This window comes from Neophocaena asiaeorientalis, unplaced genomic scaffold (assembly GCF_003031525.2).
Source record: "Neophocaena asiaeorientalis asiaeorientalis breed wild unplaced genomic scaffold, Neophocaena_asiaeorientalis_V1.1 scaffold594, whole genome shotgun sequence".
NCBI classification, from domain to species: Eukaryota; Metazoa; Chordata; class Mammalia; order Artiodactyla; family Phocoenidae; genus Neophocaena; species Neophocaena asiaeorientalis.
Window position 1 is genome coordinate 1657852 of NW_020175066.1, and position 15991 is coordinate 1673842.

The 15991-nt window shown below is 38.4% G+C and overlaps 2 protein-coding genes across 4 annotated transcripts in view; one reads left to right on the top strand and one right to left on the bottom strand.

The window, feature by feature from the left end:
* The window catches only part of LRBA (LPS responsive beige-like anchor protein), a 723035-nt gene that overhangs the window by 419314 nt on the left and 287730 nt on the right, over nucleotides 1–15991 (top strand). For all 3 annotated transcript variants that reach the window (XM_024764049.1, XM_024764050.1, XM_024764051.1), the window contains 2 exons: nucleotides 5134–5280; nucleotides 7780–7916. In XM_024764049.1, coding sequence (XP_024619817.1) covers nucleotides 5134–5280; nucleotides 7780–7916 — 284 coding nt within the window. The remainder of the gene's footprint in view (nucleotides 1–5133; nucleotides 5281–7779; nucleotides 7917–15991) is intronic.
* Nucleotides 11962–13041, bottom strand: MAB21L2 (mab-21 like 2). Its single transcript, XM_024764052.1, has one exon. It carries the CDS (start codon nucleotides 13039–13041, stop codon nucleotides 11962–11964), a length of 1080 nt encoding a protein of 359 aa, XP_024619820.1.

Sequence of the window (15991 nt, forward strand, 5' to 3'; positions counted from 1 at the left end):
GCGTATGTGATTCTTGAGGGCATTTTCTCCAATTTTATAGTTTTAAAATTTATTAGAAATCAGTTGTAATGATTTGTAACATTCTCCTAATGCACAGAGACCAGTTTGTCAGTTATTTATTATCAGAGCATCTTAGATCTGAAAAGAACCTAAGGCTAAAGTCTAGTCTAACTTTGTTCTTTACAGATAAGGAAACTGAGGAAACAAAAGTCCAACATAATTCTTGGTAGATATAGAGCTAAATCCCAAGTTAACTGATGACTAGTCAGATTTTCTTATCATTGTGCTATGCTGTCTTCTAAAATTCATTGTTAAATATAATGGGAATTTTATATTCAAATTAAAGCCATGTAAAAAATGTTTTAAATGGTGAAAAGACTGATTTTTTTTTTTTTTTAAATTTTATTTATTTATGGCTGTGTTGGGTCTTCGTTTCTGTGCAAGGGCTTTCTCTAGTTGCGGCAAGTGGGAGCTCTTCATCGCAGTGCGCGGGCCTCTCGCTGCGTGGGCCTCTCACTATCGTGGCCTCTCTTGTTGCGGAGCACAGGCTCCCGACGCGCAGGCTCAGTAATTGTGGCTCACTGGCCCAGTCGCTCCGCGGCATGTGGGATCTTCCCAGACCAGGGCTCGAACCTGTGTCCCCTGCATTGGCAGGCAGACTCTCAACCACTGCGCCACCAGGGAAGCCCAAAAGACTGATTTTAATTCAAATGCTAAAGCAGTTTAGCACTAGAATCCTATTGAATTTAAGACATTTTTATTTTGTAGAGAATGTGCGTGCAATTAGAAGTATATGAGGAGTATTTAACATAGTTTTAAAAGTATCTTGCAATCACATGGAATGATACAAGTAACTCATTTGATTTTCTAGGAATGACAGACCATGTAAAGATCCTAAATCATGTCATTCTCTCATATCTTCAGTAATGCCAGATACTACTGCTTCCTTCTTAGGATCAAATACACTAGGTTCTTTATCTAAAACTTTTGAGAAATCCATGATCATTAGGAGATGAACTTGGCTTGTTCTCCTAATTATCCTTTGTAGTTTCACTAATTTTTCTAGAGTAAATTTTCTTGACCTTGGAAATTGCATAAGCTATAAAGGGGAATTAGTTGAGGACAATAGTTGTATATAAGGTATTCTTTATGTGTCGTGTTCAGAATAAACAGTTATGGTATGTACTGCACATCACACTAAGTGGACACTCATTTTATGTACAGTTGAGGTCACTTTGTTATCCCAGTAGTTATCTTTTTTTTTTAATTAACAAAGTGGCTAATTCTTAATGTATCAATTTTTCTTACTATAATACGGGCTATTGATAATTCCAGTTCACTTGCACAGTGGACTTCTAAAAAGGGATTTATATATCATAGGTAGAACAGTTTTCTGTTTTAATTTTACTTACCTAGTCTGTGTTGCATAGATAAATCAAATCCTGCCCAGAGCTAGCTCTAAAGAACTTGAACTTTACATTTTGAGGACTAGCTTTTCTCTGAGCCCTCTTATTGCTCTTACCCTCAGTGAATCACAAGTTACGTTTCAAAGAAAACATTTTTTACAGATTTCTCCAATTTTATATAGCAATTGCAGTTTGGTTATTAAGTTAGGAGAAATATTAAATCCGAATAATATATGAGATTAGTGATAGTGATATGAAAAATTTAGTTCGTTGATAGTGGTATGATAGTGATATGAAAAATTTAAACAGTTATCATGTTTGGTAATAATTTCATTAACCAGAAAATAAAAATTTAAACAGTTATCATGTTTGGTAATGTTTGGTAATAATTTCATTAACCAGAAAAGATCTGAATCAAGCTTTAAAATTGAACCAAAAGTATATTTTGACTTCATCCAATTAACTTTTATACAAGTGTAGGATATATTCACAGAAAATATTAAAATAATTGATTCTTGTTTTAATGGTTGATTGCGTATAAGACAAACAAAATTTAAAAATACGCTTTTCCCAGCACATATAAATATGATAATTATCTTTTATTTTATGCTTGGGACAGTTTTGTTCTAATTTTGAAAAAAAAAGTTCTTTAGCAGAAAGCTATTAGACCACTGAGAATTGAACACCAGCGCATGTGGTGTGTATTAGAGTACTGTTGGTAATTTTACTGCTGCTAACTTAAAATCCTCAAGGGGGAGTTAATTACAGGAAAACCATTCTAAATATCAGTAAGCTGCATATTTTCCATGACAAGAGCTTTTTCAGTTGAGGTTGAACAATTCCAGAATCTGAGCTTGTAAAAATAAGTAAATAAATAAATAAAAGTGGTGTTTGTATGCATACAGTAGACCTATAGTACTTAAACTTTTTTTCATAAAATTTTAATTCAAAAGCTATTGTGTTTTAATTTGTTGTCAGCATGATGAGAACATATTTAAAATTTTAAAATTTCAGTTGGAAGGGATGAATTATTTTTAGTGGTCATTGAAATGAATGAGCTATTTTTAAACCATTGTGTATTGCCAATGACTATTCTTACTGTCATTTTTTGTAAATGTTTTCAGATTAAAGAGTTTTTTCCTTTTTTTCTTTCAAATAAGCTTGGTGTACTTCAGGACATGTACGGCAGTAATCAGAGAAAGTAATGATCGAGCTGTTGAATTTAGTTTTTTCTGATGTGTTTGCCTATGCTCATCAAATTTAGGTTTGGAAATGAATATGTTTTTATTCTGTACTTATTTATTATAATCCTGACTTAACTTTTTAAAATGCATTATGAGAAACGTAAGAATTAGTAAACTAACCAGTAAATTACATATACATTCATATTTGTATATTGGTTATTTTCACTTTCTATGGCATTGTGGTTAGAAGCCCAGTTACTGGTGCCACACTGACTGGATTTGAATCCTGACTCTCCTTATCACCAGCTGTGTTGCCTTGAGCAAGTTATATAACCTCTCTGAGCCTGTCTGCTCATGTGTAAAGGAGAATTTAGCAGAGGGTATATGAGAATTGAGTTAAATGTATAAAGTACTTTGAATACTTTGGCACATGATAAGTGTATTTAATATTAGCATTATTATTATTATTATTTCTGCTTTGATGAAGGAATTATAAACCCAGGAAATGAGGATGTAGCATACTGATTTTATACTAAAATCTGACTGGCAACTGTTAATTTATTATAATTTACATTATAACAAACTATAGAAGATGGTGATTTCTCTCGTGTTTCTCAGTGACCAATTTATTTTTATTAAAATTGCTAGTAAATTGAAAAAGATCTTGTTTGGGCTAAGAGCAATGTTTGTGATTTCAAGGTAAGGAAATATAAATGCTTGAAATAGAAACAATGATATAAAAACTCATACTCCTGTCTTCCTAAAACTTAGTGTTTTTTGGGTATATTTCTTTATAGCATTTAAGAAAATGGAGCCATTTCAATTAGATACTTTTAGTTCTTTTCAAATATTTATTGAGACCTTCATAAGTGTGCAGCATACTATGCTGTATGTGGGTTTGAAGGAAAATAAGATTTTATTCATCCGTAGAGAGTATTCAGAGCTAAATATAGAAAGCCTCTTCCTGTGACTTTCTTATTTAATAGAAAGCTTCTATGTTCTTTTAAGTAGTGCCGTGAGTATTACATATAAATGATATACATGGTGAACTTACAATAAATATGGTAAAAATAAACTTTTACCTTTAACATTATCAAATAACCGTACCTATTAAACTCAGAGAAGCTTTGATTTGTCTAGTTAACTAGGTAAGATATATGTAGTTTAACTATTTAGAATAAATTATATAGATAAATATTAGTCATGTTACTGCAAACTGAGTGCTTTATCCTTTCTGGGTTTGGGGCCTTATGCCTAGGCTGATACTGCAGTGGAGCAAAAAGCCTAGCCATCTTATTTCTATATCAATAGCTGTTGCCTGGTGGATCAGGTGCTTTACCTCTGGAATTTCCCTAGCTGGAGACTGGGAATGTCAGTAGTGTAATGAGGATTCTGAATTTCCCTTATGTGACACTATGTGCTTTTAAAACTCCCAGTCCAGAAGTTAATATCTGCTTTTATGTATTTCTTAAGGAGAAAGCTGCTCAAAGCAATGGGAGTCACCTTGGAGGGATACGGGGTTTTGACTTCAGAATTTGGAGTCTCAGTGTTGACTCCTTTCAGCTGCTCCCCTGCTCCTCTTTCTGGTTCCGTTGGTGGCTGTAGGTGCTCCGCAGAGCTGCTTCTTTACTCTCTATATTTGCTGTACCCTTTCCTTCCTTCCTTCCCTTCGGCTGCCTTGTCACAGTGCCTTTGAGTCTGGCGCTGCTGCTCTCCACAGGCTGCTCCAGTTCAGGCGGTGTGAGGCTCTTTGCCCAGATGCCTCTCATCCCAGGCTTTCTGTTATGTTTGCCCCCGGGGTGTCTTAGCCCTTTAGTTTAAACACATGGAGGCGGTGGTGTTTGAGCCTCCACTTAGTTTCCACACTGCCTTGCTCTTGGAGATTTGTATAAGGGCTGGAGTAGGGCTGTGGGTGGGGTGAAATGTGGGCAAGGTTAGTATGAAGGAAAGAGGGAGGATGGAGTAAGAGGAAGAGCATGCCGCTTCTAAGAGCTGCTGTAGCTTTATTAGTGTCAGATATGGCTGCAGAATCTCGCCTAAATCCTCACTGGCTGTGGATCTCTCTTAGCTCTGTATTTATGCATTCTTCTTCACAGCCACACCCCAACCATTTCAGTATGTTTGTCGTTATAATATTATTCACAGGAATAAATCAGTATTCCTTGTTTTTCAGTGTTAAGCAGGTATTGTTTCCAAAACTAAGTTCTGATTTTTTTTTTCTACTAACAAATTTCAAAACAATGTGCTGCTTTTGAACCCTCTTCTGCCCTAAATATAAGTAAATAAAAGGCTTAGTGAGCAGTGCAAGGGTCAGATTTAATGGGATTAGGGTTCTTGTTCAAGGTAACATTAGACTAGGTTTGGGGAATCATGGTTGTCAGAAGGAGCGTGTGGGCCATCCTGATCACTTTCCCCACCCTGGATGACTCTGGGTAAAAACAATTGACCATCTTGGGCCACCTATCCTTACCTCGGTTCCCTGCCCCTCGGCCATGGTGCTCTTCCCAGACCTGATGGACAGCTTTGTTTCCTTTTCATTTCAGCTGCAGATGAAGATATTCTTGCTAAAGGAAAACAGTCCATCAAGAGTCAGGCTTTAGGAAATCAGAACTCAGAAAACGAGATCCTCCTGGAAGGCGACGACGATACTCTGTCATCCGTGGACGACAAAGATTTAGAGAATCTCACCGGTAAATTCAGGGGTCGTGCACATACTTCAGCTAGCTCTGAGCCAACACGCATCTAATTACTTACTTTTTCAGCTCTGCCTGAAAAAGCAGGACTACCAGCTTTACACCCACAATTACATTAAATGAAGATTGTTTTTGTTCTTCTAAACATTTCCGCCCAATCTTCAATAGTTTCCCTGTCATTTTTCTATTCTGTTTACCCTACTCATCTTTTTCTTTTATGAATAATCTTTACTGAAAAAGAAAAAAAGTACAAAAACAGCAACAACAAAACAAACTTGCTTTACCCATCTAATGGGAGTTACCTAATCTCTACAAAATGAGAGCTGTAAGTAAAATTATGCCAGTTGCTTTGTAAATAAAGCTTGGAGGTAGATGAGCTATTTGCTTTGATATACAGGTCTTAGGGAACATGCTGCATATACATTTAACTCTCAAAAAATCCATTCCAAGAATGCTATGGCTTTTCACAGGATTCACATATTTTATCTGATGTAGCAATTTTTGATTTGCGCTCTGCAGATTTTCAGTTTTACTTCCCTTATGGGAAAAATTCTCTTGTTTAGCTTGAAATTTTAGTCATTCATTAAATACCTTTTTTCTTTAATGCCTGTGGCTCTGTCCCTCAAGGAGGAAAGTCTGAAAGATTCTACATCTTCAATAGATGCAAGTTACATAATCTACTATTTTGATAATTTAAAAGGCATGAAAAATCTTTTATTTAGTGACATATCTGCAACCATGAAATGAATAATAATGAAAAGCAAAAACAGGTGATGGCATCTTCTCTGATGGCTGTAAATCTCTCTGTAAAGTAAAATAAAATTAATTGGAGCTTACTGTTAAGGGATTTGGGGCAGGAGTAGAGAGTAAGGTGGACACTGCTATTCTCTGGTCTTTTCCTTCACATCCATTTCCACTCATTTCCTCCTCCTTTATTTTGCTTCTATTCTTGCTACTAGTAATACATTCATACAGTAATAGAGGTGAAAGGGGAGTTTAATTATATAATCTTGACAATGGAAATAGGATTAAGAAGTAATCCACACTAATAAAGTGGTGTGGGTTAGAAATGAAGTGGAAATTGTCAGGGGTCTTCTGTAGGACCTAGGCTGCCCTAGCTCCTGCAGCTGTCTGCTTACCCTGTAATTGAATGTCTGAGAATGATTGAAAAAATGTTATTTCTTTTCAGGATTACATGCTAATGTACGGAGGGCAAAGGAGACAGCAAAAAACACATAGCTGCTTATTTCATCCATTTATAGGGATGAGCTTTGGGAAATCATGGCTGTTCTGCAGTTATCTGCTGCCCATCTGCAAACACAATGTATTTGTACATTGGGAATAGAGGGCAAAACCTGCTCTGATCTCTGCAGAGCATCCCTCCTATTGTCCTGCTGGCACACATTAAGATTGATGTGAGATTAAGGACCAACACCCTTCTAACAATCGATGGAAATGTCAATTCATCTGAATTTTGAAACACTTATTCACCCATTGATTACCTGAATAGGTGTACCGTGTTTATAGGCACTATATTAATTCAGAACTATAAATGCCAATCTTGTCTTGCTGTTTTTGTCACCTATAGGATTTTTACAATGAGGAATTTACATGGGATTTCAAAAACTTACTACATCCCTCTGTACATAAATATATATATGTATAATTATTATTTTTAGTCCTTATTTTAGGTTTGGCTCTAATATACTTTATGCTCTTCTATCTATAGTGAATCTATTGTTTTCAGTAGCAGGCTGATTTGTCTTTTTGATAAGCCCTGTGGAGATTTGATTATTCCAATAAAAATTCATTCACTTGGAAACCCACCCTCCAGCTGTTTACTCCCAGAGTCCCTGAACTACACTAATACTAGATTTGGACGCATTGAACAATATTGAACAATGGAAAGGCAGGCTTGGAAAAGAAGTATTTTTACCAATCTTTCATGGGGTAAAGTTGTTATGGAAGAGGTTTTGTGCCAACCTGGCACAAAATCTTTATCAGAGAATATGGTTTAATGTTTCTCACTTCATTAATAAGCTAGTAATCTTTCTGTAATCATGCCTCAGCCAAACTCTAAGCTAACCTCTGGCCTTAGAAGCCTATTGAGTCTTCCTTGCTCCTGGTTGTTTTTCTATGTTGTTTGATAGCCTGAGGCTTGTTTTCTAAATGGAATGTGGATGGACTTATTTAGGCAGAGCCACCTTCTAACCAGGAGATCAGACCAAAGCTAGGCCGACTCCCTATAAAATAATTGAATCCTAGTTTACTGTTATCATTAACCGCCTATTATAGATCTCTTAATATGAGAACCCTAACTTTGCATTTTCAGAGGGAGATTTGGTGTGGACAGAATTTGTAAGTGTAAAAGGGGTAAGCAGGCAATTTGGTGCTAGAGGTGAGAATTTAAAATTAAATGAAATTTCTGCCTGAATCCACTTGATATTTTGAAAAATATCATTCCAACTTGTTTGGCTTGTCTTTTCCTTTTGGCAGGTCCTGTTAGCCTGAGCACACCAGCTCAGCTTGTGGCCCCCTCTGTTGTAGTAAAGGGCACTCTTTCTGTCACCTCCTCCGAACTCTATTTTGAGGTGGATGAAGAAGACCCTAACTTCAAGAAAATTGACCCCAAGGTGAGGAATGGGTTTCATTTTATGGAATTTTTTTTTTTTTTAATGATGGGAAAGTGTGTGTGTGTGTGTGTGTGTGTGTGTGTGTGTGTGTGTGGCTGCTGCTGGGTAGGACTGACATTAATAAACTATGATAGAAATAGTTTGAATTTCTTGATGAATTGCTTCTGCCTATATGCAAGGCAACTATCTCCTTTAGCTTATGATTCCCTTACCAGCTAGTTAGATTACTGAAGTTCATTTAGATTCAAAAACAATTTCCATTTAATTGCATTTATCATTAGCTCATTCAGGGGTGGGGGGAGAACCTCAGGGAATATCATCTATAAAATACATTTTGCCTCAAAGGGTCCGGGTGAATTAAGCTACAAAATTCAGTGAGATCGAGAGTGGAATTATTTTGTTTAGCCTTTATATTTTTCTGGATATAATACCAATATATCACTCTCCTTGCTTTGTCCTCCTGACTTACTACTCTGACATGCATGCAAGCATGGCTTGTATGTGCGAGATACCTCTTTTTCCCATTACCTGTAGTCAATTTTACAAGGTATTGCATAAATTCCTATTCTTAAATGAAAATGTAATTTCCCCTTTAAAATGTATTTCTGATTACTTTTCAGACCTTGGCAGCTTTATTTTACTAAGAGACATTTGTGGCATAGCCATAAAGCCAAAATTAGGTTTATTTCATGAAAGTGAATGGTAGAATTTGTTCTGTCTCTTTTAAAATTAGCAAAATAAGCAACCTGTAGAAAGAGAAGAGGTTTTAAAAAATGGAGTAATTTCTTTTACAGGCTGTTAGCTAGTGAGTGTGTGTGTGTGTGTGTGTGTGTGTGTGTCTACGTAATTGTTTTCTGAGTTTATTGGTAGGAAATTCTTTGATTTGGGAATCATGTGAATTATTAAATTTTAGTGACCTAGAAGTATTTCAAAGTCATTCATAATGAAAATGTTATAATTTTATGAAAAACTTTACAAACAAATCATATCTTGTCTTATGCATGTTTTTAGCACTTGGGTTCAGCATTGCTGCTTTTATTAAGACTGGACTTGGTAGACTATGTGAAAGGAAGTCTATGCTGAAACTGATTGTTTTGAGTTTAAGAATGTAGCTAATCCAATGTAGAGAAAACTTTAATTCTGAAATTATATCAGCTAGAAAAATTTTCTACTTTGTTGTATGGCTGAAATGTCTGAAAATGTATTTTAGTTTCTTTAGGAAAGAAAGGTAACCAAAATTACTCAAACTCTCTAATTTATGGTAATTTGTGAGTTAGACTGAAATTTAATTCAGAATACTATTTATTCTATTATGCTTTTAGACATACATGGCTTAAAATCTAAAATGTGATTTGTTTTAAACATATCTAATGAATTGTCCTCGTGATTAAAACCCCTGCCAATCTTTGTGATTAGGATCTTTGAAGTTATTGACTCCTTTTGGGGAAAGTTATAACTTCTTTTTCTGTCTGATCTTATTCTGTACAGCATCATTAAGTTAATTTTTTTCCCTGCTGTTTGTGCAGTACAGGATCTTTGAGCCTAGACACAGAAATGGTCTGTACTGCTGCAACCTGCCTAATGTTACAGAAATCAAAACTTTTGCTAATTTATATTCTCAAAAAATTTTCAGCCCATTACTGGAAGAATTTTTGATTTTGTGTAGACGTTGATGTTTAAGGTATTTTGTAAATGAGGACACTGGAGTGTTTTTCTTTTTTTGTTGGTGATACCTGCATTAAATTAAATAAGGATGGAAAAAAAGATACTGAATTGGGGAATTTTTATTTCTCCTTGTCAAGACTTAAAACTTTTTCTCTGGGATAGTTGGAGGGACATACGTGTCTAATGCTTTAAATACTTTTGTGAGTGAAAAAACGGTCATTTAAAAATGTCATTTATATCTTTTAAACTAAACACTGTGCCCTTAAGTAATTTCTTTGTAAATGTAAGCACCTACTACTTGCTTTGAAATTGTTCTTAAAAAATCAGAACATTTTCCCTAGAGAATAAGTTCATTTGTATTATTCAAAAAATTAGTATATTTGTCTGAACCAGTTAGTATTACAGTGAGTTTATTCTACATCTGCAGGAAGAGAGACCTGAAAAAGATATAGTATAGGTTGAAAGAGTAGAGATGATTTCAGAACTGATAAGATCACAGTTTATATTTCTAACTCAGAACTATTTTTACTACGGAATTTTTACCTAGCAATCTTAAAACTTAAGCCTGTTTTATCAAGTGAACTAGGCACCAGAGCTCTGAGTAGCTCCCTTGTTTTTCATCCACCTCTGCTATCCTGCCGCTCATCCCTCCATACACTGCCTCCCCCACTCAGACTTCTTCCTCTGATCTTTAAAATTGCTTTTTAGAACATTTTTCTTTGTATCTCTCATTCCTGGATTTTCTCAGTAGGTTAAAAAAGTGGGCTAATTCAAAGAATAAATTTTAAATATTAAAAGGTAACATCTGACATAGATTCGGTACCTGTGCCTCTCATTAACATATGTAATGGAGTATAGTTACCTCCAGCATGAAGAAGAGGAACCAGTTCCTTTGGGATGCTTTCAGTTTTACTAATTATTTTATTTTTGTAATCAGATATTTCCTTATATTAAAAAGAAACGTTTGTTAAAGTTGAAACGTTGAAATGAATACACTGGATTGTTACCTTAGAAAAGCAGAAAAAGGAGGAACATACTTTTCTTATATTTAATTTTTCTTTGGTCATAAAACAGTATTAAAACCTTTTTTATTTAAATTGAATATAAGCTACTTCTGAATAATTCTGGGACTTTGATTAAAAATGATCATAGTTACAGCATTTATAACTAGCCATTTAAAAACTTGAAGTAATTTATACATCTGGATTGTTCGTATCACCATTTGCTGGGGAAAAGGAATATGGCTATATCCATTTTATCCTCTTTTAATGTGACTGATTTAATTGTTAAGTTTTATTATTTAAAACTTGAAGAGGACAAATGATTGAAGGATGAGTATAACTCATTGTGTTAACTATTCAGAAAAGATCCATAAATGTTTCTTTTATAATTCAGACTCAGAGTGCATTTCTTTTTTAGATTATGGCATGAGAGAGCAAATATCTTAATTTTTAATGTGAAAAAACTTTTCTTGTAAAAATTAGGATCAAAATCAGTTCTTTCATACAAAATCTGTTCTTTCAAGTGTGAAATAAGATATTACTTTTAGTCTTAAAATCTACAGAACAAACATATATTATAGTTGTGTAAAATTAATATTTTCTCTTTTCTAAAGATTTTGGTGGGAACTTGAATCGTTAAATCTACAAAATGTGCTGCATTTGTAAATTTTGCAAACGAGTTAAAATGGAAGATTCTTGCATTCCTCAAGTTCACATCTTTATATTGTAAATAATAAATTGTGATCTCACCTTCCTTCATTTAAGAACAATCCACAAACAGTCATTTACAATGTAAAGTAGTATTTTTATTACTGTTTTCAACAAGACTGCTTAGGGTGAGGGAAGAGGTGTGGGGGAGGGAGGGGCACATCTGACATTGGCACTGAGATACATTTAACATCAGCAAAACTTTGTTTAAAAGAGAAATTTTACATATAATTAAATACTTTTTTTTCACTTGGTGACAACATTCAGGCAACCCAAAACAAATTGGAGAGAGAGACAGAGAGACAGAGACAGAGAATGAAGAGGGGGATAGAAGGAAAAGGGAGAAACTACTATATTTTGATTGAAAATGTACCTTGGGTTTCATTTTGTTGTGGCAAAGCCCGATTGCTTCTGTTGTGTGACCTTTTAAATTCACATTGTTTGGAAGAGAAGGATCACTTTTGTGCAAGAATGTGATTTTGTGTGTTTGGTTGGTTTGCTCTCCTTTTGTTTGCTTGTTAATTAAGGAAGTCTTCTGCCAGGTTCCCGTTTCTCTTAGGTGGTTTACATAAAAGTCTGTGTCTGGAGTTTCCGCTGTTTGTCGCCGAGTTGTGTGTTGTATGTTTGAGAGCATTCCTGTTTATGTCGCTTTTCAAGCAGTCCCCAGCACCCTATAGTTTGTCCAGGCTTTTGGGATTGGTGAGAATTTCCCTGGCCAACCTCCAGGTCTGCTTGGCAGCGCTCTCCAGGGCCGAGTGGGGCTTGCCCTGGAAAAGGTCGAGGTTGGGCAGAAAGTAGTGAGGGCAGCGGCGGCACTGCAGGCAGGAGATGAGCTGCAGCAGGATGCCGTTGAGCCGATCTCCGAGGCACGCCTCGTCCCAGTCCGTTTCCCGCGGGTGCTTCTCGCACTCGTACAGCAGCAGCGTCTTCATGTGGTAGTTATTGAGCGGCTGGCCAGGCAGCTCCAGGTGGCGGTCCCGCAGCGTCTTCAGCACCGAGAGACACTTGTTTCGGCAGCCGCCCATCAGCAGGCGGTTCTCAGCCTCTCCGAACTGCAGCACCCAGGCGTCGCTCTCCGCAGAGCTCTGCTTGCCGGTCAGCGAGTAGCACTCCTTAGAGAGCAAGTTGAACCCTTCGGCCTTGACCTCCGCCACCCGATTGGGGCCGGGCCAGGGGATGTGGGGCATAGGCCACTGTGCAGCACTGCGAGGCCAGATACCGGTGCACTTGAACGCCGGAGTGATTTGCACCACGTAGCGCTCCCTGATGCGCAACTTGACCTCGCTGGTATCCGCGATCATCTTGACCACATCCCGGTAGCTGCACTTGTCCACCGCCTGAGCCACCAGCGTCTGGAAACGTGAGCGGATCTTGCGCGCCGAGAGGTAGCCGGACGCTGTGATGAACTCGACCCAGAGAGACATGCTCCGCTTCCGCCCATCGCTCAGTTTGAGCACTGCGCAGCCGGGCAGAGAGCCGTCGTCCACGAAGTTGAAGACGCCCATCTGGTTTAGGTAGAGCACCACCTCGAATTCTGTGGGCGAGATGACCTCCAGCCCCTCGTAGCGGGCATCGATCTCGCTCAGGGAGCTGATGAAGCGAGGCTCCTGCACCTCCACTTCCTTTAGCACGTCCGAGACCACCTTACAGACCTCTCGGATGGTCTTGGCGATGGCCGCCTTGCGCGCTTGGCAGCGCTCAGTGTAGTATTTATTGAGCTGGTAAACCAGCTTGGCCTGAGCGGCGATCATGTTGGGGCACAGGTCCGGGCTGTACACCGGCGTCTCGCAGTACGTTGAGGGATCCAAGGCTCACGTGCTGGTGGTGGCCCTGCGGCTTGCGAAAGAGGCGCTGCGCTCCCCTAAGCCCCACTTTCACTCTTGTTTCCACCTGGGCTGCCCGGCTGATGCTTCAGCCGTCTAGCTCTTTCCTTCCCTTCTTTTGAAAGCTTTTTTCTTCTCCAGAAAATAAGGAAAAAAGAAAAAAAAAAAGGATGATCTTTGAAAAAGAAAAGTACCTGCTGGGACTTTTTTGCTTTCTCTTGATATGTGAAATAAAGATGTGCCTGCGGGCGAGATGAAGGGGAGGGGGGTGGGGAGACAGGGTGAGAGAGAAAAATTCTGGTTACCAAGAGGTTAGGCTTAGACGTCTGCAGCGGAGATGGCCCAGGAATCTGGAAATGAGGTCTTTTAAATGCCAAAGTAAATTTAAAAATAAAAGCGAAACATTCAGTGTTTCATTCTTAAACTTCTCTCCCACCCTGGTAGCACTTCTTTATTCAGATTAGGTGAGCGCTTTTCTCCTCACCCTCCCCCAGATGGAAGGTGAAGGGTGTAATTAATGTCCAGAGAGCGGCGAAGTGCAACTCAGTCCGCAGCACACTCAGAGGTTCGCAGATGCCCCGCACTCTCAGCGTGTAGGTCTGGTCTCTTCTCAGGGGGTCCTCTTGTAGCGGTTTTCCTCTTTTCCTACTGGAGGCGTTGTTTGGACTGGGTTGGTTTGTTTGCAGTGCGTTCTTCTTGTCTTTCTCTAGGTGCAGACCGCTGGAAGTTGTTTGATACTCATTTCTGCTTCGTAATTTATAATTTTGGCCGTCACAAAATCTATTTTAGTGTGACGAAGTCTTTGCTTGCGTTGCATCTGGGGTTTAGTTATAACGATTCGAGGGTTTTTCTTCTCCTCCCCCTTTAGGTTGCTTGTGCAGATTCCACTTTCTGAGTCGCCTCTCCCTCCGATGTCTCTCTTTCCCTCTCCCTCCTAATCTCTCTTCCTCTCTCTCCCCCTCCCTTCCTTTCTCTCCCTCCCTTTCTCTTTCCCTCTTTCTCTCTCTCACCCCACCCCCCAGCACCTCCCTCTCTCTCTCTCTCTCTCTCTCTCTCTCTCTCTCTCTCCCCTCTCTCTCTTTGCTGTTTCCTGGAGTTATTTAGTTTATGAATGGTCCTGGGCCATCATGAGGGGGGTGGAGCTTCAGTTCCTACAATCGCTGTTGGAGCTGTCAGTGCTTTAGCCAATCCGAGAGAGAAGACAGGCATGCTTGGCAAACGGTAGCAGCCACCGCTGCACTTGATAAAGAAAGGGGGTAAAGAGAGAAGTAAGAAAATAGGAAGAGATAGTAGAAGTCAAATGCTCACACACATTTTGCAGCCCCCTCTTCTTTATCCTCCTTTCTTATCAATTGCAAGGAAGAAAAAGAGAGTGTATAGAGAAGGGACTTCTTGGAGATGGCTGGAATGACTCAAGGGAGAGTAGCAGTGGTTCAGAAAGGTTCACTTTTTTTTTTTCTATCAACATTGTGAAGAAGGTGCAAAAGCTAACAAAATTACTTTCGCTTGAAGGCAAATGGGAGGAGGAAGGGAAATCTGGGAAAGGACCTAAATTTTTCTAGATTTTTTCCTTAGGCAAAGTCTTCCTCCCTTTTCTTCCCCTCCCCTCCCATTGTTGCTAAGAGCCAGAGCAATTGCTGTATATGTGCGCCAGTTGGGGGGTGGGTGGAGTGGACATGGGGTGAGAGTTTATAATCGTAAATCTCTTTTCAGTAATTTCCATATGCTGTTGAAAAATGAGGCAGGACAAAAATGGTACAAGCACCTTGTTTGATAATTCATAATTAAGATTCAGATATATTTAATGTTATTACTTTATTGTTACAAGGAGTAACTTGTTATCAGAGAGAAAATATGTTTAAGTTGTGAGAAATGGTACAGATTTATATATGGTAAAATTTTGTTGGATATACTTTTTAAATAAGCCACTAAAATTATTTTAAACTTAATAAAAATGAAGGGAAGTAAATATGAACCTGATTTAAAGTTTTCTTAAAATGTTAATGTTGTAAATCTAATTTTGAGTATATTTTCAGGCAGTAGAGAATTTCATTTGTAAACTCATTTTATTTTCATAATTGACTCTTGCTTTTAAAAGACTTCACTGCTGCAAAAATCTATAACTATCCTGTTATTGATTACACAGATGGCTTCACTCCTCCCTTGACATTTCAGTGAAACTCATGCATGTGCTTTTAGTATATGTATTATACTTTCGAGCTGTACCATGGTAGCCTTTAGGTACTTTTGGTTGAAAGAGCTGTAACAGTGTTTCTGATTTGCTTAGAATTTATGTTTGAACCTCAGGTGTGTGGATTCTGAGTCTTTTTAAGGCAAATCAAGTAGATGGGAATGTTTTTAGTTAGAGTTTGGACGTTATGTACTCCGATAATGCTGTAACAAAGAAAATCTATAAGCCGGTTGTGCGAAGACTTCATTTTGCAAAACCTGGTATGCGGCTTTTGCAAAACCCCGTGGGAAGGCTTGACTTGCTGTCTTAAGGCTGAACCAGATGAACCTGAATTCAGTTGCATAGGGAAAGTTTGTTTCATCAGGTACTTGATGGCAGACGCTTGGACCTCCTTGGTTCGTTCTTACACATCTGGTGCGGACTACTGGTATCTTGTCACCCCTTCACTCTCGTAGCGATATGTCTCTTCCTAAAGAACTTTGTCCTTTTTTCCTTCTTTTAATCAAGTCGGCATTGTTACCAGGGATGTCTTCAGTGGCCAGGAGTTGAGACGAACAGTCGCGTCCGCGGCACTCCGGGACGCAGAGCTTTTGTGACTTCTCGGGAGTCTCAGCGGCGCCGGCGGCCGCGGGCTCCGGCGGGCTCCGGCGTGCGTGCGGCTGGCGTCGGACCCCGGGCGGCAGGAGG

What these genes read in the sequence shown, in the direction of transcription:
- MAB21L2 (XM_024764052.1), bottom strand. Translation starts at nt 13,041, where the DNA reads ATGATCGCCGCTCAGGCCAAGCTGGTTTACCAGCTCAATAAATACTAC.